The sequence below is a fragment of the Passer montanus genome, unplaced genomic scaffold, assembly GCF_014805655.1.
Source record: "Passer montanus isolate IOZ18808 unplaced genomic scaffold, ASM1480565v1 scaffold2, whole genome shotgun sequence".
NCBI lineage: Eukaryota > Metazoa > Chordata > Aves > Passeriformes > Passeridae > Passer > Passer montanus.
The window spans coordinates 3,942,195-3,967,660 of record NW_024366591.1 but is presented as its reverse complement, the minus strand read 5'-3'; the positions used below and the strand labels follow the sequence as shown (position 1 = coordinate 3,967,660).

General features: G+C 40.9%; 1 protein-coding gene across 8 annotated transcripts; it reads left to right on the top strand.

The window, feature by feature from the left end:
* The first annotated feature begins 34 nt into the window (after positions 1–34).
* HPS5 (HPS5 biogenesis of lysosomal organelles complex 2 subunit 2) lies at positions 35–21,695 on the top strand. Of its 8 annotated transcripts, none has more exons than XM_039707102.1 (23): positions 35–231; positions 2,753–2,922; positions 3,336–3,446; positions 4,294–4,358; positions 4,974–5,166; positions 6,644–6,777; positions 7,349–7,564; positions 7,880–7,951; positions 8,196–8,284; positions 9,167–9,345; positions 9,567–9,725; positions 10,797–10,956; positions 12,977–13,100; positions 14,842–14,988; positions 15,497–15,571; positions 16,070–16,674; positions 17,821–17,944; positions 18,116–18,271; positions 18,896–19,015; positions 19,310–19,423; positions 19,746–19,852; positions 20,549–20,834; positions 21,286–21,695. In XM_039707102.1, exons 2-23 carry the CDS (start codon positions 2,815–2,817, stop codon positions 21,344–21,346), a joined length of 3,405 nt encoding a protein of 1,134 aa, XP_039563036.1. In that variant the 5' UTR covers positions 35–231; positions 2,753–2,814; the 3' UTR covers positions 21,347–21,695. The 8 variants fall into 8 exon arrangements, 7 of the variants coding, with proteins under 7 accessions (XP_039563036.1, XP_039563037.1, XP_039563034.1 ...); XM_039707103.1 differs by lacking the exon at positions 35–231 and adding an exon at positions 1,401–1,589; XM_039707100.1 differs by lacking the exon at positions 35–231 and adding an exon at positions 1,401–1,635.
* The last annotated feature ends 3,771 nt before the right edge of the window (positions 21,696–25,466 follow it).

The following is a 25,466-nucleotide window of genomic DNA, read 5'->3' as shown; positions in this document are numbered from 1 at the left end:
TCACGGCGTCACGTGGCCGGCGGGCGGGTGCGCGCGCGTGACGCCGCTTCCTCCTCCTCCTCCCGCGCGGGCGGCGCGTGATGCAGCGCTGAGCGAGCGCGCGCCACCGCCCCGCCCTCCCGCGGGTCACGTGGGCGCGCTGTTTGGAGGCGGCGGCGTGAGCGGCACCGGGAGCGCGCGGGGCGCCGTGAGGGAGCGGCACCGGGAGCGGCACCGGGAGCGCGGGGCGCGGTAAGGGAGCGGTGGCAGGGGCGGCGGCAGGGAGAAGGAGCGAGCGGCGCTTCCTGTGCCCCGGCGGGGCTCGGCTCTCGTCCTCTCCCCGCGGTTTGCGAAGGGGTCGCGGGGTTCCTCTGTCCCTTCCGATCCTTCGCCGTGCTCCGGGTACGGGAGGCGAATCCCGCGGTGTCGCGGCTCAGCCCCACACGGGCGGGATGTGGCAGAGAGCGGGCAGGACAGAAGTGGCCACTAAGGTTTTTAAGATTTTTTGAGAATTTAGAAGAAAAACTTTTAGTTTCGTTGGCTAAATGTGTCTCTTCCCTTTTCCTAGTGCCTGGTGAGAGTGAGCGCTCGCTTTCCTTTAGAGGAAATGTAAATTTCCCCTATGACAGCTTTTCTGGGAGGGAGTTCCCTAATTTATGGGACCGCTAATAATCCTAAAGGTTACTTAGCAATTCCGGGACTTGCCTGTACGGTGTAACAGGTTTGGAGTTTTGTTAAGCAATGTACAGGTTTAAGCTTTAAACTCAATAAGAAGTTATTTTAAAATATGTGCTGCTTAGGAAAAATATGATGTTGTGATTTCCGTGGTTATTTAATTCTTGGTTTTCGCTCTGTGTTATCTCTTGAATGCGGGAAAAGACTTAAAGTGGAGAGGATAGCTTATAATTGTATCAAAATGCACAAATGCAGCTAATTCTAAATTTAGTGTAACTTGAGAGTAATGCTCCTTAAATTTATTTTTGGGGGAGAATATTATGTAGCTATAAAATGCCAATGCTAAATGCTTTCCTTGAGAAAGTTAGTTTCAAATCAAGGGTGTATGCTCTAGGGAAAAGTGAATTTTTCCAGAAAACAAGGTGTTTTCTCTAGGTACATGTTAACTCGTTTCACAGGCAGATGTAAATATAACTAGAGTTTAAATATTTCCAGGTGGATTATCTGATAGGTTAAATTTTCAGAAATGAACAAAAATTTCTCATAAATGGAGCAGGAGTCTTGTTTTCCAGCCCTTGGGCCTCTTTTTGGTGAGCTGAAACCTGATGGCTTTTGAGTACAAAAACACTTGGTGTTTCTTTAAGCACAGAACAGCAGCTCAAATACTAACAAGTGAACTAATTGATAACTTTATTTTGCGCGTCACGGCGTCACGTGGCCGGCGGGCGGGTGCGCGCGCGTGACGCCGCTTCCTCCTCCTCCTCCCGCGCGGGCGGCGCGTGATGCAGCGCTGAGCGAGCGCGCGCCACCGCCCCGCCCTCCCGCGGGTCACGTGGGCGCGCTGTTTGGAGGCGGCGGCGTGAGCGGCACCGGGAGCGCGCGGGGCGCCGTGAGGGAGCGGCACCGGGAGCGGCACCGGGAGCGCGCGGGGCGCCGTGAGGGAGCGGCACCGGGAGCGGCACCGGGAGCGCGCGGGGCGCGGTAAGGGAGCGGCGGCGGCAGGGAGAAGGAGCGAGCGGCGCTTCCTGTGCCCCGGCAGGGCTCGGCTCTCGTCCTCTCCCCGCGGTTTGCGAAGGGGTCGCGGGGTTCCTCTGTCCCTTCCGATCCTTCGCCGTGCTCCGGGTACGGGAGGCGAATCCCGCGGTGTCGCGGCTCAGCCCCACACGGGCGGGATGTGGCAGAGAGCGGGCAGGACAGAAGTGGCCACTAAGGTTTTTAAGATTTTTTGAGAATTTAGAAGAAAAACTTTTAGTTTCGTTGGCTAAATGTGTCTCTTCCCTTTTCCTAGTGCCTGGTGAGAGTGAGCGCTCGCTTTCCTTTAGAGGAAATGTAAATTTCCCCTATGACAGCTTTTCTGGGAGGGAGTTCCCTAATTTATGGGACCGCTAATAATCCTAAAGGTTACTTAGCAATTCCGGGACTTGCCTGTACGGTGTAACAGGTTTGGAGTTTTGTTAAGCAATGTACAGGTTTAAGCTTTAAACTCAATAAGAAGTTATTTTAAAATATGTGCTGCTTAGGAAAAATATGATGTTGTGATTTCCGTGGTTATTTAATTCTTGGTTTTCGCTCTGTGTTATCTCTTGAATGCGGGAAAAGACTTAAAGTGGAGAGGATAGCTTATAATTGTATCAAAATGCACAAATGCAGCTAATTCTAAATTTAGTGTAACTTGAGAGTAATGCTCCTTAAATTTATTTTTGGGGGAGAATATTATGTAGCTATAAAATGCCAATGCTAAATGCTTTCCTTGAGAAAGTTAGTTTCAAATCAAGGGTGTATGCTCTAGGGAAAAGTGAATTTTTCCAGAAAACAAGGTGTTTTCTGTAGGTACATGTCAACTCGTTTCACAGGCAGATGTAAATATAACTAGAGTTTAAATATTTCCAGGTGGATTATGTGATAGGTTAAGTTTTCAGAAATGAACAAAAATTTCTCATAAATGGAGCAGGAGTCTTGTTTTCCAGCCCTTGGGCCTCTTTTTGGTGAGCTGAAACCTGATGGCTTTTGAGTACAAAAACACTTGGTGTTTCTTTAAGCACAGAACAGCAGCTCAAATACTAAGAAGTGAACTAATTGATAACTTTATTTTTGGCAGGTGCAGCTAAAAGCTGAAGCTGTAACGCACCCATGAGTGAGCAGCACTAGTCGTGTGCATCCATGGCCTCTGTGCCAGTAATCCCAGACTCTTACAACCATGTCTTGGCAGAGTTGGAATGTTTGGATCCATTGCTTTCTGCACTCAGGTTGGATTCCAGTCGTCTCAAGGTGAGTTTGTGATGTATGGCTTTTTTAATTTAATTTTTTTTTAAATTCAAGTAATGACCCCATTTGGCTAATTATTTGATTAAGCCACAGGATTAATGTAACTCTTTTTGGGGTTTGTGCCTGCTGTCTTAGTGGGGGGAGTACTTTGGGAAGAAAGAGTGAAGATAATGGACCCTGTTACTCTGTGTGTGTTTCCTTCGTGCAGCCGTGGGTATGTGACACAGCCTGACACAGCTTCACTGTTTGCTCCAATTGCAAAGTGCTGTTTAATAATCCTTACTGCCAGGGGTTCAGGAGTGGTACACACAGCTGGCAAAGAATGAAACCTTTAAAAAACCCACCATAATAATGCAGGAAAAAGATGCTGTGATCAGAACTTACCAGATTATGCATTACGATTTTTATTCCTTCAGTGCACGTGTATAGATGTGTCAAAGAGATGGCTGGCTCTAGGCAGCTCAGGAGGAGGACTGAACCTTATCCAGAAGGATGGTTGGAAGCAAAGGCTCTTTCTCACTCACAAGGTAAGGATAAACATTTTAAATGAAAATTTCCAAAAATGGGACTAGGAAAGAAACAGTATTTCAAGTTAATGTTAAGAGTCAACAGGTGCCTTCAGCTTACTGGGTTGTCCAAAGAAGGTGAAGTTTTGCACTGCTGTGTTTAAAGTAGGTTGTGATTCTGGAGGTTATCCCCAGAGTATGTGGTATATTAGATTTCATGAAAAATATTTCGTGAAAAATATTACTTCAGAATGTCAGACCTTTGTTTTTCAAATTCTTACTTTTTAACAGCAACAAAGAAGTCACCTGAATATTTAAGGATTGGAAGAAAATTTTGAATACGAAACTAGAGCAACTCACAAGTGGATAACTCCCAGTGTTAGAGTGCTCAAACTGTGACATAACTGGATAAGTGAAGGAAAGATAGGCTGACTTACTGTTGCTGGAAGAGATTGTGAAACAAGGACTGTTACTTGTGCAGCCAGGTGCTATTTCCTAGGAGCCACTGCTGCTTCCAGTGTAGCATGAATGCAGCCAGTTTTTTAAGGCTGGGAGCACCTCACTTAATTCTGTCAAAACAACTTCCAAAAGTGTGAGGACAGAAGAGTAATTTCTGTCATTCCTAAATGAGAGAATGCACTGCAGTCCTTGCTCTTGATGTTGTTGTGCTGTTGTCAGCTGCATCTTGGAGTAAACTCAGTGTTTGCAAACAAAACCCAAGCAGACAGTAAAAACCACCCCCATCACAGCAGGGTGGTGGCATCTGTTGACATGAATCTGGTTTATCTGTTGAAGATGGAGGCTGCACAGTGGTAGTGGCAGTACAGGAACAAGTTTCACCTGCTCTTACTCCTGTGCTTGCTTTCAGGAAGGTGCCATTTCCCGGGTGGCCTGTTGTTTGCATGATGAAGACTATGTTGCTGTTGCCACCAGGTGAGTGATCTACTCACAAACCTGAGCACTGGATTAATATTTTTAAGACTCTTCAAGTTTCAGATGTGGACAGCTGCTGAGAACTCAGAGTTAACTTACCAGGTTAACTGGAAGAGGGCACTACAGGATAATTCTGTGCACAGTTTGCTTAACTTTTTTTTCTGGAATAGTCATTTTAGGTTAAATGTTGTTTCTGTAATAGAATATCTATGGCAGAGCTCATGAATGTTAAATTATGGTGATAAATGACCTTGAGACCTTTTAGCATGAAAAGAAGCATTTTCATTAACATGGTAGAGTGAGATTGATAGTTAATTCCACTTATATTTATTAAAATCCGTTTAAATGTTTTTCCACATCCTCACTGGCAAGTGTAATAACTGTAAGAGTAGCCTTACAAAGCTGCTTATACATTGCAGTGCAAAGAAGGACACTTATTCTTCTCCAGAATTAAGTGTGACACTTGTTGAAAGCATGCAGCCTCAAACAGAACCTGCTCTGAGGTGTGCTGCTTTGCTTGGGTCTCCTCTTGCTTTGGGAAAATGCATCTTTATTAACTGATAAAACTTTAGCAGACTTATTTTCAACCTGTATTCTCTTGTTAACTCGTTGTAGCCAAGGCCTTGTAGTAGTCTGGGAGCTGAATCAGGAACGTCGTGGGAAGCCAGAACGGATTTATGTTTCCTCTGAGCATAAGGGCAGGAAAGTCACAGCTCTGTGCTGGGATACAGCTGCCCTTCGAGTTTTTGTAGGAGATCATGTGGGAAAAGTATCAGCCATCAAGATTAACACATCTAAACAAGGGAAGGTACAGTGTTGCATACTTTGATTGAGCTTAATTCACAGGGGGTGGAATCTCTTTGTTTATTTTGGAACAGAGCAGGACTTGCTGGCTAACGAAGTTTTGGTAGCTTTAACTATTGGGTGAAGAACCAGTCTCTTGAGACAACCATAGAAATCCTGACCCATGAACACACCCCATCCTTATTATATCTATTTTAGTAATGCAACTTGAAAATGCTCTCAAATGTTCAGAATTAAAAACTGGTCAGTCTCCTACTTCTTGGAATTTACAAGTATCAAAGTTAAGGGTCTTGGTGTTTCTGAGCTTATTGTATTCCTTAGACTCCAGCTACAGGTTCAGCTGTTTGTTTTAGCCTCAATTCAGCTGTTGGTCAGAGAAACAGCAGTCCCAGACTCTGATTTGCTTGGCTTTCTCTGGATGCTGTCATTCTTAAACGTCTGGATTGGATAAAATAAACGGTGGATGGTCATCGAGCCTACATGCTTTATATTTTGTGCAAAGGACACACCCATTAGTGATAGCAGCCTGATGTCTAGCCCTTGAGTGTTCTTCAGCTTTTACTTCTACTGGGGTCCTTTCTTTTTAATCAGTAAAAAGGAGCAGAATGTGGAAATAGTTGTGATCGTCCAGGTGCTTTCTAGCCCTCATGGGAGATTTTGACAGAAAATTGACTTATAAGTAGCAAGACCATTATTACATTTAAATAAATGGGGGGGGGGAAGTCAGCTGTGGGAAGAGAGGGAGGAGAAGAGGGCAAAGCCCATGGAATCTCTGTCTGTTCATGCCTGTTAAAGGGACAGGACTTTTGGATTTCTCAGATAATGCACTTTGTCATATTCCTAAGAAGGGACAACTACTCTAAACTGGTAAAAATGGTGACTATCTGACAGCAAATTTGAATGCACTTCACAGTAGTTTCCTTATCCATAAGTCTATCTAAGACTACTCATCCACCCATGCAAACTGAGACACTGGTAGGATACACAGTATGTGGATAATTTGTGGCAGGGTAATGGAGAAGGTGAGTTTGTGACCAATCTAATTCCAGCAGAAGCTGTTTTTTGTATCAATTAATCCCTCTGGTCTGTTTCCATAAAACTGCTAGCTCAATGTACCCGTGGGGAGAATTGGAAAAAAGCACAAACCTTAGAATAGCAGGAATGAAAGCCTCTCTTAATGTTGCAGAAAAAAACCCCTTTATAAAGAAGTATCAGGATGCTACAGGGGTATGACTTTTTTTTTCTTTAGTCTTCAGTAGTGGTTTTGGGGAAAAGAGGATTTAGACTCCTGTGCTTCTGAGCATTGTAGCCTTGCTTTGTAAAGACAGAGAGGAAAGGCACTGCTCTGTCTTATGTTGTGAATTCATAGCACACATGAATATTTTCTCAATTTTGTTATTTTAACATAATGAAACAGTCTTTACTTTGAACTGAAGACCACCAGTGTGTTTTTCTTTTTTTTTTTTCTTTTTTAACTATAGGCTGCAGCTACTTTTGTGATGTTTCCTGTCCAGATTATAACCACTGTAGATTCTCGGGTGGTTCAGCTTGATTATTTGGATGGAAGACTGCTCATATCTTCACTTACCCGCACTTATTTATGTGATACAGAGAGGCAAGTTCTATTTTATTTCTGAAATACTGGACTTCAGAGTCACACACAGTTTCTGAAATGACATCAATGTCTCTTTACTAGCCCATGCTCCCTCAGTCTGTTTCTGAAGATGTTGGGAGGGGTAGTGTCAAAGGTTTTACTGTAATCAAGATAATCATCTGCTGCTCTCCCCTCAACTACTCAGCCAGTCATTCTGTTCTAGAGGGCTCTTAACTTGATTTCCCTTCCATAAATTCATGCTGACTATTCATAATCACTGTCTTATTTTTCATGTGATTCGAAATGATTTCTGGGAATGTTCCCACCTTCCCATCACTAGGTTGAACAACTGGTTCTGCTGGGGAAAAACCTCTTTGATCTGAGCATTCATTTCAACTAATGAATATTTCTGCACCCTGTCTTGTATAAACTTTGGGCAGGCTTTGTAATATTCATTACAGATTTTTGAAGCACCAAAACCAATTCAGCAGCTAGGATTAAGTATTTTTTATTAGTCAAGAAAAGTATAAAAATAATTAGGGCTTTTATTAATGCTGGCTTACTTAACAAGTATATTTGTTTTTCTCTCCAGAGAGAAGTTCTGGAAGATCGGTAATAAAGAGAGAGATGGAGAATTTGGATCATGTTTCTTCCCTGTTGGAAAAAACAGTGGGAATCAGCAGCCATTAATATACTGTGCTCGGCCTGGCTCGAGGATGTGGGAGGTGAACTTTGACGGGGAAGTGCAAAGCACACATCAGTTCAAGCAGCTGCTCTCGTCACCACCTCTTCCTGTTGTTACTCTCAGGTAGAAACATGAGTGTTACCAGTGTTAAGCTGGTTTGGGATGTCCTTAAGACTGAAAAGACTAAATCAACTCCTGCTTCAGTCAAATGTTAGTACTAGTTGTCATCTTAACACAGTCTCCTCTAAGAGGTGTAGCCAGTAATTATCAAAAATGCCAAAACCTTGATTCTGCAGCTATGTCTGTGAGCACAATAAATGCTGCTGTCATGAGACTATATTTATTTAAGACAGCCATGTATTTACAGGATTAAGAATTTTAGAAAGTAATGTTATTGTAGTTATGTGGCTTGTACTTGATAATAATTTTATTTTGCAGGCAGGATCCTCATTACACTGGTTCCAGCTGCTCACCACAATCTTTATCTTTCCCCAAGCTGCTGTATTTGACGTGAGTATTGACAGCATAGCTTCCTGTTGATAAAGCAGGCTTAAAAAATTAAATGTTCTCCCAATTTGTATTACCAACTTCAGGTTTTTGCATAAGAATTTCCCAAGTATCATGCTAAACCTGTCTCACATCTCGCTTGCTATGCTTAAGCCAGTGTGATCCCTGCATATTTTACAATTTTTTAAAATTTTATCTCTTTTACCACAGTTGGCAGTTGCTTCATTAACATGTGCTTTAATTGCAGTGAGCACTGTGTGGTGACCTGGACAGAAAGAGGCATTTATATTTTTCTTCCCCAAAGCCTTCAAGTGTTACTCTGGAGTGAAGTTAAAGGTAAACTCAAGATTCTTAAATGTTGCTTTGTAACATTGTCTGTTACACTGGTCATTCCTGAAGTCCTTGCCTAACATGGAAGCTATTCAAATATCTGCAGCTGGATTGCAGAATATTTATAAAAAACTTGTTATCTGAATATTAACCATCTCTGTGCCTCTTCCAGCCAGCCCCTCCTCCCACAGACCTGAAAACATGCTTCTGGAGACACAAAACATGGTGTAGAGTGACTCAAAAAAATACAGTAGTTAAAATACAGGTGATTAACCTGCAGCATCCTTTTCTCTTTACTTGGGCTCATTGTCAGTGTCCTATGAAGGATAATCTGGCTGCTGAAAGTTTAAAACCTGGGGTGTTTTTTCCCTAAAACCTGTCTAAATTGCATACAGGGAATAAATGAGTGAAGCCTCATAAACAGTGGTGTGTTTGGTTATAAGCAGAGTCCTACATTTTGGTGTTGTTTGCAGTACCTTTGTTGTGGAGTGTTTGCATACAGCATATGTGTGGTATTTGAAAACTCCTGGAACGCCAAGGTTGTTTTTTTTTTAGTGAATATTTTCCTTCTGTTTCAAAGCTAACCATTATGTACTTCTCATCTTTATCAGATGTTATTTGTTCATCTCGGAGCAAAAGGAAATTTTTTTTGTAATTTAGTGTATTTTTTGAATGTTTTCTAGAAATGCAACTCTGGAAAGTTTTGACACTGTTTTATGGTGATTAGGTGCTAGGTCAGCACTCCTCAGTATTTCTTTTCCCCATGCCTCTTGTGCTTTTCACTCGTTTGCAGTCAGGTGGGAATATGCTTTCACCTTTTCAGGACAGAAAGGCATGTTGATTAGTGACTTCAGTCCTTCAGGTACTGCTCTGTGTGTGGTTTTGCAGATATTCAGGATATTGCAGTTCACAAGAGCGAGTTGTTCTGTCTGCATACAAATGGCAAAGTTGTGCACCTCTCCCTTCTGCTGGTCGACCGCTGTGTAGAGCGTCTGATGAGAAGAGGATTCTGGACCCTCGCTGCCAGGGTCTCCTGTCTCTTCCAAAATTCAGTTGTTTCTTGCAGAGTAAGTAAATACCTCTTTGTAAGCATGCAGTACAACTTCACTGTCTTTCCTGTCTCCCCTTGCATTAAGTTTCATGGTTATTGAGATTCATTTTGTTGGAGTTTTTAAAGTCATCAAAATATTGTATTTTAAGAATGAAAATCATCCTGCATGTATGGTTTCTTTTGTTTTCACATACGAATTAGAAATAATAATGCTTCTGTTTCACTGGGTGCTTTTAGGCAAGAAAAAATTTGCCTGTAGACAAGCTGGAGCACTTGAAGTCTCAGCTGGATCCTTCAACCCAGCAAGACCTCATTGTGCAACTGGAAGAGCTGATTGCAAAGTTGGAACCTCTAGATTCTGCATGCAGCAGTAGAAGGAGCAGTATTTCATCTCATGTATGTATGTGTATTGGTAGTGCCAAAAATGTTATCTACCAGTTTTATCTTTATGGCTTGAAGTCACCTCATTGCTCACTTGGAAGATGAGGCTTTCATTTCATGTACCCTGTCTACTACAGCCCATAATGCTGCATTCTAAAACTAGGTGGGGTGAAGAGGTGTGAATCACCACTACTTGCATTCTGTAAGCTCAGACCTCTGCCTCTTTCCCATATTATTTTATGGCTAATGGCTGAGATGTGGACAAAGATTGATATGAAGATGGCGTTTTGCATAGCTCTGTTTAATGTTTTAATATGCTTTGGTAAAGACAGTCTTGGTTATAACTCTAGTTTTATATGATTAAAATGAATGTCTGAGTGCTCAGACATATCTTAGCCCTATTTAGAAAATTGTTGCACTTTAAGAACCTTAAGGAGAAAGCTCTAAAAAAAAATCAAAGCATATTTCTAATAAATATACAGCTGCTTTTCAAGAAAGGGAAAATATTTCATAGTTCATACACTATCAGCTCCTGCTTTCACTTTAACAGTGTTTAAAAGGAAAGTTTAAAAAGCCAGGTAATGTAAATACCATATTGATGAGTTAGACAAGTTTTTCTTCATTAGCCACAGTGAAAGTAAACCATGTAGACTGATCCTGGGCAAAAAAAATGTATGTTGGTCCTGAAACTAAATAGTTTTGTGGGGTCTGTAATTGTGCTAGCTGGTATGGCTGACCAGCAGCAAGACAGATTCTTGGGTATGCAGCTACAAAGGGTTTGTAAAGCTCAGGTGGGTTTTGCCTTGCACTGGGTACACCAGTTGTTCCATAGCCTCCTTTCCTGCAATTGCAGCATACACATCTTTTTAAAATCACTGAACTGCACACTTTCTGGCATCTGTGTCCTTTTCCGTTCTGGATATGGTAGAAGTACTCTGTTAAATAGGAGTTTTCCAGGCAGTGAATTATGAAATGGTCTGAATTACAAATGCTATTTGTGTGGGTACAGTTGGTTGAGTTCAGTGCAGAATGTTGAACAAGGACGTGCAGCTCACATGATGTCTAACTCCCCTCCTTGGTCTACAGGAAAGCTTCAGTGTCTTAGACTCTGGAATCTACCGTGTTATCAGTCGAAGGGGCAGTCAGTCCGATGAAGACTCATGTTCCCTCCACAGTCAAACATTCTCAGAAGATGAGAGACTTAAAGAATTTCCTGCACACCATGAAGATGAACAACTAGAACTTGGTAATGATTCTTAATGAAAATGTTTGTTGAATGTGTTTGTTCATTCTACAACAATTCGAGTGCATTGGCTCTGTGCTCTTACTTTCCACTTTCAAGTTATTCATTATTAATACATGTAATTTGATCAATTGAAAGAGTCACCCCACCTTCCAGTCAAAATCCTTCCTGAAACATTGGGTTGAAAAGCTGGCTCCACACAATCTGGGCTTAAGAGCAAACAAAACCCAGTGAAACAAAACAAAAGGTCTGGAGGGCTTTACCAAGCATGGGCTTCACTCCAACTTCCCCCTCTCTATATGTGCTGACATTAGTGCTAAGATTCAGCTGTCTATGCCAGTATCAATTGAGCTTCAAACAAGATTTGTTTGTTGCCAGTATCCGTTTGTAATATTTGTTCCAGAAAATTATTTCTTAGTCTGGATTCTGGCTTACCTTTCTTCAGGGAAAAGAGAAGGATTCTGATAAATGTCCTTAACTTTCTCACAGGGTTTCCTTTGCACAGGGGATCATCTCTTACACATGTAAACATTAGTGTAGGGGTGCTAGAATATTTAATAATTAACATTTAGCCCATGCAGGAAGCTTTTTTATTTTCTGACAAATGCCTGTCACTGGACTTAAGCTGGAGACTGTAATGGGTCTTGTTCTCTGCTCTGGTTGGGATTGGGAAGGGATGCACAAACCTGGGATGATGAGGAGCTGCCTTAGTTCTAACTATGATAGAGAGGCTTTCCTATAAAAAGGCTATTTTTTAGCCTTTGCAAGGAGTAGATGCCAGTTGAGGATGGAGAGAATTTGGGATGCTTTGGAGAAAACCATACTGGGGAGGGAGAGTGCAGAAATTGGCAATTAGTCCCCTACTTGTCAGAAGTGTTGTCCTGCTGGGTAAGATACACTTAGGTGTACATGTGCCTCTCTACCTACATCACATAAAACAAGTGAGGAAACTCTGAAGTTCATAGTTCCCAACATTAAAAGTCAAAATTCAAGTGACTTAATTTTTGAATGTCACAAGATAGAAAGGTTCTGTGTGTTCCACAAAGGATGATTTGCTGATTATTGTGAAGTAGAGAAGTTTTAGATGCTTCTTGAAGCCCAAGTATTTGATTTGGTATTTGGAAGAAATGGACTTAGTGTTCCCCTGCTCACAATGACATAAGATATAAAGAGTTTTAGGTTTCTAGTCTGCATAATGAACAAAAGCAGCCTTATTTACAGCCAATTGTAAAGTCAGTTGTGACCTTTAGGCACTGTTGAGGGATTCTGATGGTAGATTTTCTGTAACAGGGCAGCATCTTTTCCTCTCAGCGCTGTGGTTACTGCACTTTGTAACAGTCAGTAGTATAATCCTGGCTTAAAATGTTCCCTTTTTTCTTGTTGACATCACTTAAAGATACAGTGTGTGCTTGTAACAGGAAATTATTAAGCAAAACACATTGTAAATACTGTTAGGGATATGGGGGAGAAAAGGAAGTAGTCAGTGAGTCTCTATTTCCTCTGATTTTTACCAAAAGCCAGAGAGCTGTGGGCTCACTTATATTTTTAATTCCTTTCAGATTAAGGGGGTGACCTTAATCATGGCTTATGTGTCTTTGTGTTCACATGTGATTTAGATTTTGGAAATCATGGTCATGGCTGACTTTACAATTGGCTGTGGATTGATATATGCCACAATACTTAATTTTCCTGGATGTATAAATAACTCAGTGGATTAAATCAAGGTTTTGTCCTCTCAATGATCTGTAAGTCTAATTTTAGAAGATAGTTTTCATACTGTTGCTGATGATTATTTTTCTTGCTGTAAAGCTAAAACACTATTAATAAAGCAGACTTAACTAGGTTCAAAGTCAGTAGTAAATCAGCCCTTGAAACCAGGCTCCATGAATTCTTGAGTATTAAAAAGGAAAGTATGGTGAGCAAGTTATTCATTAATGAATTAGTGACTTGCAGTTCATTTCACTGTTCCATTTTTTTGCCGGGTCACTGTTTCATGACTTTTTATTTCAATTCCATTTGTCAGAGAACGTATCTCATGCATCTGTGGTGGTTGAGGCTGACCGGAATGAGACATTTCTCCCATTCAGTATCCCTTTGTCATTCCGTTCCCCATCTCCTCTCGTCTCTCTCCAAGCTGTCAAAGAAAGGTAAAACATGCAGCAGGTTCACTCATCCATTACATCTTGCCCTCTTCTGTCCCCTGGATTTGTAGCATTGTGTGGTTTAGTTCATACTCTGTTCTGCAGACATGTAACACCTGAACTGGAGCACCAGAGATGCAGTCAGGTTTGCCAGGCAGTTTAAGTCTTCATCTTGGCTCTCCTGAAGATACATACAAAGAGCTGCTTTAGCTTCAGTGGAGCCAAGACTTCAGCCTCAGATTTAAACACTGAATAATTATTAAATGTCTAGGAATGTTTACTGTTACCCTGTAAACTCTGGTTGTGGTTTGTATTAAAGGAAAACTTACTGAATATTGTTTTGGGATTTTGCCTTCCTGTATCTTAGGGGGAAGGCTTCTTATGTTGCACAGGGACAAACATTAAAACATTCAAAGCAGATAGATATTGCTAAAACACACTTGTAAAGTGGTCTGTCCTAGCCCCACATGAACTTTTCAATGAATCTAATTGGTTTCCCAAACACTTATGAAATAATGGTAGCTTTTACCTGCTGCAATTAGATCAATATCCATTTTATGTACAAATAACATATGTATAAATTGGTATTTTAAAACTCTTAAAAAAAAAGGAGGATAAGGGGGTGGGTGTACAAATACAATGGTGATGGTGTTAAATATATAACTTAATTTTATGAAAGTGCTGTATATTAATTACTTAGCTAAAATGTCTCTGGCCTGGCAATGGTCTGAAAAATTGCACAGCCTTCCCTTGATCACTTCAGTATGTAATTCTTGTCCTGCAACAAAGAACTGTGGCTGCTATCAGCGGTGTGAGGATCTCAGAATAGACATCAGATGTACATGCAGTGTTTTGAGTTCTTTCTAAACTGTAAGCAGCTTTGAGGACCTTACTAGTAATAAGTGTTTCTGCTAATAATGAAAGCTGCGTTTTCAAGTATTCACTGCATGCAATTAATCATTAAATAAAATACTATCCTATTTACAGTTAATTTTTTAAAATTTAGCTTTAATCTTTCTATACATTCAAATCCAATTGTTTTGCTAGATTTGAATACTTTCTGCCTTCTGCAGCAAGCTTCAACCTTTGCTATACCTTGTTATAGTGAAAAATGCTGGGTTGGAGTTTTGGGGGTTTATTTAGTTCTAGAGCAGAAAGCAGGAGGCTTATTTTTCTGTCCAAATCTTATTGACATAGTTCTCTTCATGGCAGTGGTAGAAATAATTGAGTTCTGGTGTGTTTATTGAGCTTTCTCTTCAATAAAATACCTGAAGGAATAGGGACTGCTGAGTGAAGAGGGCATTGTTGGCGAGCTTTGTAATTTGAAGAATTAATTTGAAGCATTGTCAAGTGGTTTCTTACCACCAAGAGTGACATAATTTCCTAAAAATGCTTTATGTTTAAAAGCTTTAAAATGCAGTGTAGCCAATCTGCATTTATTTGCATGCAAATCACAAATGCATGTCAAAAATCTATGCCTAATGTTGGTATGTGATCCTGCTTCTCCAGCAGGAGTGTTAAATACTTCAGGTTTCTATTCTGTGATGAAGACATGATCATGGCTGGAGTATGAATTTTGAGCAGCTTTTTAGTAAGTTTTGTTCCTGTTGGTCATCACTGCTCTCATCCTTTTCTCAAGAGTTCTTCAGATTACAAAGTCTCTGAAATGATGGTTTTAATCAAGAGAGTGCTTGGTTTGTTTTCTTCTGAACTTCTGATTTTAAATGTTTGAACTTGTGATTCTTAGTGTTTCCAGCTTTGTACGCAAAACCACGGAAAAGATTGGCACACTTCATATAAGTCCTGAGTCTAGAGGGAAGCATGAAGCAAAGGATGATGAGCAGCTGCCAGAGCTAACTCTTAATCCAGTAGCATCTCCCCAGGAAGAAAAAGAGTGAGTGAAAAATCACATTTTCTGAACAGTTATATTTGCTGGATGTCCTGAGGATAGCAACCTAAGGAAGAAACTCTTTCAAGCAGAATGAGAAACTTGGCATTATGTTTTTCCAGCTGCATTCATTGCTATGGTGGGTTTCAGTGGTTCTCCCAAGTCCTTTCTTAGAGCTGATGAGGCAATGAACACACAGCTAATTTCATATTCCAGTGCTTATGTACCACTTTGGACTGACTTTCATACAGTGGCATGGTACTGGTTTTTTTCAGTACCTGCAGGAATCTACTGTAACTGGAGTAGAAGCAATAATAGAAAGCCACAAAAAGAGTATTATCTATTGCTCTTCATGCCCAGTTCATCCATAATTTCTGTTGAGCTGTTTCTTCTTACAAGTGATAGTTTTGTATTTAATAAAGGAATTAATGTTGGGGAAATTTTTCAGGAAATCCTCACTTAAATTATTGAAATTAATACTTCAGATAAGACTGAAATGAATGTGCTTTTCTAGGTCAGAACCCCAGAACTGCCACCTTCCTGAGGAGGACCGTCTGAGAGATCTCAAGGCTGCAACAGCAGAAACTATGTAAGCAGAGAAACTTTTTACTGTATAGATGTGACAAAAAAAAAAAAATTGACAGAAAAAAAAATTACTGGGTTTTTAAAATTTTCTTTTCATTCATTTTACATGCATGTAAGAGTGATGCTCTAAATGTCTATTAACATAACCTGAAAGGATCTCATTTGGTGAATGATTTGATACCTCATTTTAAAACCAAGCAAAGCTCACTAAAAGCTCCTCTAGTGTTATTCCTTTGTCTTAAGTACAGGCATAGTTTAAAAAAATTAAAATCACAAATAAAAATTTATTCTGAAAGAAATCCTAGGGAGCTCAAGATGTGCAGAGATAAATGTAGACAGTGTGAAGTAGCCTAAATTCTGTTTGATGCATTCAAAATCACAAAAAACCCAACTACTGACTCCAAGTCAAGTGTAGGAGTACAGTTACACAAAGCATATTAGAAACTTCATTTGTGGCATCTTATAATTGTTAAACTTAGCAAACTTCTTTTTTATGCTGCAGAGCCAAGCTCCAGGATCCCTTGGTTTTGTTAGAACCTCAGTGTATGAGAAGGGTCTTACAGGAATGGCTTGTCTATCTAGAAGAAAAATTCAGCCAGGAGCATTCTGCTTTGTCTGCTAAGAAAAGCAAGACTCTGTGTGCTGAAGAACAGAGGGCAGTCCTGGAGGAAAACCTGCAAGTGCCTCCAGCTGACAGAGACCCAGTAGACAAGGAACAGAGTGGTATTTTGGAAGACTGCATTGAAAAGGAAAATACTGATGAAACCTGTACAGGCAAATCCATGTGTGAAAATGGTACTGATGTGACTGGGCCTCTGGGCTGTGGCTTTCAGGTGTCTCCTCCATGTACCATCGAACCTGATGTTCTGAAGGATCTTGTGGAGCTGACAACTCTGTGCTTTGAGCTGCATGTCTTTTCTGGTGGGAGTGCTGAGGCTGAGGAGAGCTCTGAGGGGAGTCTGCCACCAGCAGCTTCAGGCACCTTGGCTTGTAGGTTTATGCGAAGCTACTTCTTCCTTTTGGATTTAAAGAGAGTAAAGCAGTGTATTATAACCACGTGTGCCACCAGCCCTAATGTATGGGAAACATACATTGCAGGATTGAAAGGTAAATTATGAACGTTGTATTACTTCTTAAACTGAAAATAAGACTGTTGGGGAGGATAAAAAGAAAAACCTTGAAAACTCTCATAATTGTGTCTGTGGATTTTCAGATTTTCCTTCTGCCAGTGTAGTGTGGCAGTGCTTGGTGTGTGGGAGTTTTTGTGTTGGTTTTGGGTTGTTTGGTTGATTGTTTTTTCCCCAAATACTTACTTCCCTTAGGAAGAACTTGGCTCAGCTGGTTAGCACATAGTGCTAATAATCCCAGCATTGTGGGTTCAAGCGCTGTATGGGCCATTCACTTAAGAGCTGGACTTCATGATCATTGTGGGTCCCTTTCAACTCAAAATAACATGTGATTTCTTTAAAAAAAAAGAATTGTTGGCTCCTTGGAGAGAGATTGTTCTCCTCCCAGTTGCAACTTTGAACCTATTAGTTGCATAGACCTTGTTAATGGAACACTGTAGTGATCCCAGCCTATTTGCAAACATAAGAGCTTCTAAGAGCAAAAGTATCATAATTAGAATCACAAGTCTGTAGAAACAAGGCAGAAGGGAGAGGAAGGGCTTCAGCATTTGCACTGGAACATTTGGCCTGTAAAGGAATGTGGTTAATATGGAACAAAACTGAATGGAGTAGATGGTTCTGTGTAGATGAGTGGCTTGTGATCACTTCATACTTGCCTGTTCCACAGAAATAATTTCTGATCTTTTTGATGCCTCTTCAGTTTTATTGAACCAAAGCTTCAGTGATATTGAAAAACAACTTTCTGTTCTCTGCACTCAGCTTCTGCCTTATGTATTTCTTTTAAGAGTGAATTAAAGCCTTAGCATTGATGCTGCTCCAGCAGAGAGCAGTTAAACAACAGAATCTTGCTTTGAGGGTTGGTGTTTGTGTTTCTGGGAATCTCTTAACTGTTTGGATTCTGAGAGCCCTAGAAGGGAAGTAGTGTATGCATTCCCAGTTTGTCCTTAGTTGCACTGCACTTGTTCCTGGAGATTAATACCTGCATTTCATCAGGATTGAGGTGGGTGTTGAACTTCCTATGAAAGCAGTGATAGCTGTTGTTCAGCAGAAGGACGAAAGGAGGGGCAGGACACCTTAAGGAAAAAACTTGCCCAAATCTCCTAACCTGTGCACTGATTTATTTCAGAAATAACTTGTCACAGTCCAGTGGCTTTAGCAATGGAAAGTGAAGATATGTTGAAAATACTGAAGCTGCTGCATGACCTGGGGCCATGGGATGACAGCCCACTGTTGCTGGCACATGCTCAAAGGTTTGTACTCCCAATCTTCTGAACTTCCTGGCAGGAATTGCTTCACTTGCCATGTCATAAAGATTCCTGGACTCTATCACCTTTCAGTACTATCTTGAACTTGCAGAACATCTTGAAAATAATATTTTGCTGTTTGGTACTTAAAATAGTTTTTATTCTCTGTTTCTCTAGGCTTTATGAAAAATTTGGGGAAACAGCTCTTCGGCCGTTGATCAAGTTCCACCCCTCTATTTTGCCTTATGATATTAAACAGCTTTGCAGGAATGATCCAGCTCACTTTTTAGCATATTTAGATAGTCTGGTGAAATCAAAGCCAGAGGATAAAAGGTGAGGGGAATGTTTTAATCTGTCTGCTCTCTTAATTGTGTAGCTGTGTGGAGATTCTTTTTGTTTTGGCTTTTGGGGACATATTTTTGTGTTTCTGTATCTGTCTGCTTGGTTTTCTTAAGCATTAGGTTTCAAGTAATTCTTCTGCCAGTTGTAGCTGGTCCTAGACTGGAGTTTTTGTTAGGTTTGTATCTAGTTTTAAAAGGGATTTCCTAAATAATACTTTTAATAGAATTGATTTTTTTTGTTCCTATGTCTGCAGTTCAGTGTACCAGGGCTAGAGGGCATTTAAAAAAACTCCAAGCAAAAAAAAAAAAAAAAAAAGACCAAAATCAAAAAGAAAACCCCAACCAAATCTGTGGGATCGCAACCTGCACACTTGATTTTCTGTGGTTGCCTCAGTTTATAGACACATAGAAACCTAAATAATTTTGGGCTTTTCCACATTTAATTTTACCCCCCTCCTTTTTTTGTGTTTTTTTTTTTGTTTTTTTTTGTTGTTTTTTTTTTTTTGTTTGTTTGTTTTGTTTTGTTAATTTGTCCACACACAAGCTCTGCTTCTCCATTTATGCTATATTTAAAACTGGTAGGATTTTTTTTTTTAGTGTCTGCTTTGTTTTCCAGGCCATTTCTCCTTAGGTCTCTTCTGCAGCCGGAATCTGTGCGGTTGGAGTGGTTGTGCTTGGCAGTTTCTCATGATGCTCCACAAAGGGCAAACACTGTGGATGAGGAAGGAAATCCCAGGTAAAGTGGTTTTCATTCAGGGTCCTGAATGCAGCAGAAAGACTTAACAGGTCTGGTTTTGGGTTAGATTTTGTGTGAAAGTTTGGATCACTGACTCCTTGGAGCATTTTGCAAAGTTCAGCAGAAACAACCAAAGGATTGAATAACTTTTATTTGCAATGCCTTCTAGAGTGACTGCTCTACTGAGACTGCACGTGGTGTTTCATTCATTTCTCCTCCTCTCTTTTCATAAATCTGCCATAATGTTCTGAAGAAAATCAATAATGCTTTAAAACTGAGTTTCTCATCTTCTAGGCCACGATCACATTTGTTTACCTGGGGCTACAGCCAGCTCATTCTGCTCTTGATTAAACTCCCAGCTGATTTTGTTATGAAAGAGAAGATGGCTGACATCTGTAAATCACATGGGTAAGGAGAAAGCTTGGCAATTCTAGATACCTGGTTAGCAAGTATTCTTCTGAGAAGATACAAATGTAAGTGACCTATCTGCTTTTTGTTTGGACAGTTTTCTTTTAAAAAGAAAAACCTTTCCTTTTTTTGAGGGTGAATATTCAATGTCCAATTTAATGTACCAAACGGGAGGTATACCTCATGTCCCTACTCTGTTTCTGGCATTCATTAAATTTAGTTGCTTTTGTCTTTACTGATACTTTAATGAGCATGTGATTGTTCTTGACTTTGGTTTGAACTGAGTATTTGATTCATAGAAATCTTTACTCTCTTATTCAAGATTTTGGCCTGGATATCTTTTTCTCTGTCTGGAGCTGGATAGAAGAATAGAAGCCTTTACTAATATTGTTCATTTGGATGATTTGAGCCTGTTGAATGGAGAAGATGGTTAGTGATTCTTAAGCTGTATAAACATACTTCTGTAATGTAGAACTGCCCTTATATAGCAGTTTGCCCAAAACTGAATTGAACTTTGATGTTTTGAAGTGTTTTTGTTGCCCTAACCGTGTGTAGTACAGCATATTTGAAACACATAAATGGGTGTTATACTCTTGTGTCTTCATGCTGTGCTTTGTGAAATCAGTTGTGCTAGAAAATGCTTAAAAGTTAAAGAATCTTGATTTGTTTATCAGTAAAAGCTGGGAGTAAAAGTTAACCTTGGTTTGTAGACAGAAGAGTAGGAAGCCTTCCTGCACAGCATAAAACCCCCTCACTACATGTGCAGACAACCAAAGGTTAGAGTGAGCAAAGAATGGTACCATAAGCCAGAACTTATAAGAAAATTCACTCTGGCCCTAAGGTGAACACAACTTTGTCTCTTGACTTAATCCAAAGCCTTGAATACTGAACTACTGTGAAGCTGTGTGTGTTCACCACTAAATCTTTACACTGAGTCCATCTGGGCAGTACATTTCTGCGCCTAATTTTCTTGTTGATAATGCTTGGATAATGCTTAGATTCCTAAAATCTTGAGAGTAAAACAGAATAGCTAGCTTCTCTTTTAAGTACAGATATAGTTTAAATAGTAGTCTTAGAATAAGCCTCATTTTCCAAATAACGTTAACAAACTCATTTTACATCTAGGTTCCATTCCAGAGACTATAGAAGAATGGAAGTTTGTTCTGCATCTTGCACAGAATCACCGCACAGCTTCCCACCAGCACAGCCCACAGAATGGGAATGCTGTCAGCAATGGAGGCCCCAGCTGCCCAGACTGCATCACTGTGGAAAACATTGCTCTGTTGCTGGCCAAGGCCATTGGCCCAAATCGTGCCTTGCCTCTCTTGCAGGAGTGTGGCTTGACACTAGAATTGTCTGAGAGGTTTACTGGTGTCTGTGAGATACTGAGGATCGCTGAGAAAAGGCAGAGGTAAGAGATGTCAGCAGAAGATCCACACTATTCTTTTTGGATCTCTTCCATACTTTAAACTTGCTTTTTGGTTTACAAGAAGATACAATGCTTCACATTTTTACCTTTGGTTTTAGACTCATCTGAAAGTTTTCTTATTATTATTTAAGAACTGTGTATTTTGCAATATAGGCATTTTAAAATTGAAAATGAGGAAACAGGAAACCATACATTAAAGGTGTGTGTGAAGGAGATTCTCTGAAAGAGATCTGTCCTGGTAAGACCTATACAGACTCTGATCTCTCCTTTTCCTTTCAGAGGTGGGAATGGTGATGTCAAGATGTTATTTCTGAAATGCAATCATGTTTTTTACAAACTTCTCTTTAAAAAGCAAACCAAAGCTCTGTTGTTCTTTCTGTTGTTAGCTTTTTTAGTGTTTGACTTTTTTTTGTCCCCTTTGCTTTATTTGCAGAGCGCTGATTCAGTCCATGTTGGAAAGGTGTGACCGGTTTTTGTGGTCTCAGCAAGCATAGAAAGCAGCTTGGGAGAACTCTGGGAACATTTTATACTGTAATGACTGTATATTCAAGTGCCTCTTAGATTTCACAGGCCCTTAAAAATAACAAACTCCTGTCTAAAAGTTCAGTTATACTGAGCCAGTCTCCATCTGGCAGGTATCTGACCTGGAAGTGGTGACAGTTCTTCCTTATTCCTTTGGAGAAGACTTTTGAACTGTAGAATATAGATCAAAACAAGCCAGTATTTATCTTGAAATTAAGCTCATAGATTTCCAAGATGAAAATTGCTGAATTTATTTTCTGAGTCTATAACTTAAGTGTTCAGAGATATGAACCCCTAAGTATTAAATTATGGTGTATAAAATTTTTGTTTCTTTGTTTGCAAACATGAGAAACCATTCCTGGGAAGTATCTAAGTCTATACTTTTTTAGGCTTCTAGTTTTGATCCCCTTCATTTTCTGACTCACATTTTAAGCAGAAAGCCACAGCATCTGGTCCGTATTCAATTTTCACAAATATTTAAATAAAAAGTAATGCATTAATTGGAACGAAATTTAATTGAAATTTAATATTTTTGTTGTAAAATGATGTGAAAATACTGCTTTATAAGGTATCTTTTTATGTTGACTTGCAGCACTTGTAATGCTGAAAAATAATGCTTTTAATCAAACTAGGACTGAGTACAATGTTTGGCCTTTCGAGAGATGCAGTATGCAGACTATTTCATCTTGTCTGCAAGAAAAACTTGGGTGTGGTGGGTTGGTTACTTCACACGGGGAAGGGAAATTCCAGGGCAACAACGAATGTCAGGCTTCCAGCCAGAGTGTTGCTTGTGGAAAAGCCAATACAGAACTATTTCTAAAAAAGAAGACTTCAAAGCTTCTGGGATTTACATACTGCCATTGGAAATAGAAGGATCTGTGCCATCAGGAACACCCCATGCTCTCACAGTAAGGCTTGGAATGGGAGCCAGGCATCTCCCAGATGGTGTTGGTGCCTGGTCTGTTCCCTGCCAGATGAGCTGCTGCTGCCTCGGGGCTCCCCCAGTTACCTACCTCGGGCTCATGCAGAGTCTGGTGTAGCTGAGTGCTCCCCTTGCCTTCCTCAGAGGAATTCCTGGATTTCTGAGAATGTGCCTGGCTTACCTCTGTATGGTTCCACTCTATTTGCTTGGTGTATTTTGTGTACACAAAAGCTCTTTCTTAACTTCTGTGGGGGTTTTGTACACTTGGTTGACTTTGAGGGTTGGGACCTTTTTTCTTTTTTTTACAGTAAATCAATTCTGGTTAGAGCTTTTTTTTTAGAAAAAAATCATGTCGGAAGGGTCATACAGATAACATAATGGGAAGAGTGTGTTCCGATTTTGTGTCTAAAGTGGCTTGTGTTTATCATTTCAACTAACTTGGCTGTCAATAAAGAGTGAGAATATACTCTCTGAATAAGAGCTGGAAAATTAATGTTTCCTGTTCTGGATGAGTTTGTTTTTATCTCCTGTGGGTAGGGTGAAGGGACTGAACAGAAGACCCTCTCATTTTAGAAATTACTGAAACAAACTGCCTCAGTTGCACAGAGCAAGGCTCCTGTCAGCCAGCTGAGCACACATCACTGACAGCTCAGCCAGCCTCATGGGGAAGATGAGCTGCAGCTCAGATTTGGTTTTTGTGGGTGACTGGGTGGAAGAGACCCTTGAGAAGCAGAGATGAATAAAGGGGGCTTAGCCTGGAGCACCTTTAAATAGAAACTCCTGGTGCTATTTTCTTTTTACCAAAGAAAAAAGTATACATTATTTCACAATTAGAAACCTATGGGTAAATCAATTTTAATTCAGGTAAATACCTGCATTTTCAATCTGCTTCTTGAAAGCAGACAAGTTTCCAGTCATTCGCCACGTCTATAAGCCCAAGGTCACTGGTAGTGTAATATTCAATACTTGGCAAAACTCTTGAAATGAATTATTGCAAACGTAAACAAAAAAAAAAAAGGTACTGTTCTTTCCCAGATTAAGAAATAACTGCAGATATTGTGCCTGAGCTGGGAATTCACCTCATCCCCTTTCTCAGTCTGATTTTCTCAGATTGCAAAATTGTGGAACATAGTTTGCATTCATAAATATTTACAGTTACAGGGCAACCAGCATGGGGTTGCTTTTTATCTTAACTGCATCAGAATGTACAAACCAATAAATGGTCTCCAGGCCCCCTCACTGTGTTGTGTTCCCCAGCGTGCACGTGCTGCCAGTGTCTTGCTAGTCCCGGAAGAAATGCTCTGTTAAACCCTCCTCCACACTTGGAGGCAGCTTTGCCTCTTTATTGCAAAAGCAGCAGTGTTGGCTGCAGCTCATTCCTGAGAGCCAAGGGTCATGACCTGGAGTGCAGGACAAGAGAATAGGGCAAAGCAGGGCTCAGGCTGTTCCCTGCTGGAGCCCCAGGCTGCAGCTTTATCTCAGCTCCAGCTTTGTTGTCATTGCTACTGTCCTTGCTGGACACCAGGGGATGAACTCTGAGATGTTCTAAAGAATCCCTCCAGCACCTGCCTTCTTGCAATTCTCCTCGTGTTTGCAGAAATGCATTTTTTGTCCTCATTGTCCTTCATGTTTTGCAGAAATGTTGGTTTGGAGAGAATGTGAAACAGTGTACGACTCAAAATATCCTCTATGGTCCAGAGTGTGTGAGCTCTTGTAGGGAAAGTGTTCCTTAGGTCAGTTTTGAAAGCAATGCTTTGCTTTAAGTCCCTGGGCAAAGTGCCACATGCCTGTACCACAACTTACAGGAGTAATTTTCCTTGTGTTTTAAAAACCAAAAAGGTGACAGGGCTACTTGGAGCCAGCAGAGAAGACATTGAGCTGCGTGTACTGCAAGGATATGGGTCATCAGGGTGTGAACAGGGCTGTAGCAAAGCACAGCACTCCAGTCCCTGCAGTAGCTGAGCTGTTACACTGTGAAGTATCTGGTTCAGGAGTGCCAGGGGACAAAAATCTATGTCCTAGGGTTTAGATCTTGTTGCAAATTGTTCCATTCTGAGATACATCACACTACAGAGTATCTGCCCTGCTGCTCCAGGTTGTGGAAAAAGTCTCCTTCCCTCTTAAGCTCATTTTTTTTTACTGAAGTCCAGTGACACCCAAGTTCCTGTTGACACTTTATTGGCTTTTTTTTGCACCTCTTTCAACTCATGCCTCTGCCCTGCAGCTCCAGGAGCAAATTGTTTACAGTCGCAGAGTTGTGAGTGGGGCAGCTACCCTTAACTCTTCAGAGGGGAACCTGAAGTGCTCTCCTAGACTTGCCAAATCATGTACAAGGCCACACAATGGTGACACCCTGCACAGTCACTCTCGAGTGCAACTGCACTCAACCCTGGAGTTTTCTGCAGAGGAAAGGGTTGTGTCAAGTTGTTAACCAAGGGAAGTGAGCAAGCTTTAAGCAGGGAGAGCATTTAAACAGTGAACCATGCCAATAGGGCCAGACAGGTGATTTAAAATCTAGCAGAACTGTGGCTGTATGGATCTGAATTTCCCCTTAAGTAAAATGTTTACTGCTGTGTCCAAAACTTTCCACCTGAGGCCCATGGAGCTGCTGTTACAGCAGGGTGGCTGGAGACCCTCGAGAGGGGCCTGTGAGAGCAAGCCAAGGCAAAATGAACCATTCAGAGCCTCTTGATGGTCTGTGTGTCTGTGCTATCTTACAGCATGATCAGCAGGGATGTAGGTATATGTGCTTTGCTTTGCAATGGAGTTAAGAGCAACACTTCATATTTTCCATTTCATTAACTCTGGAATTCATCTGGCAATCCCAGCACACATGGGAATTTCACTTAGCAGTTCCTGCAGCCCTTCTGGCAATGCAGCTCACTGTTCCTTGTGCACAGACACAGACCTGGCCTTGTGCTCCAATGTGCAGTCAGGCACCTTCCCCTCTGAGCTCTGTTCAGTCCAGGATCCAAACAAAAGTATCACCCTTAAGACAGCAGTAACACTTCAAGCACATGGAACTCTTCAGCCTTTAAGGCAGTTTGTCAGCTTGGTTGTTATGAGGAGCAAAGAGTCCCAAGGACAGCTGAAGAAGTGCCATATACTCTCTAAAAGATTGCATAACAGGAGCTGTGGACTTTCAGTAAGGACACGGACAGGTTTCCAGT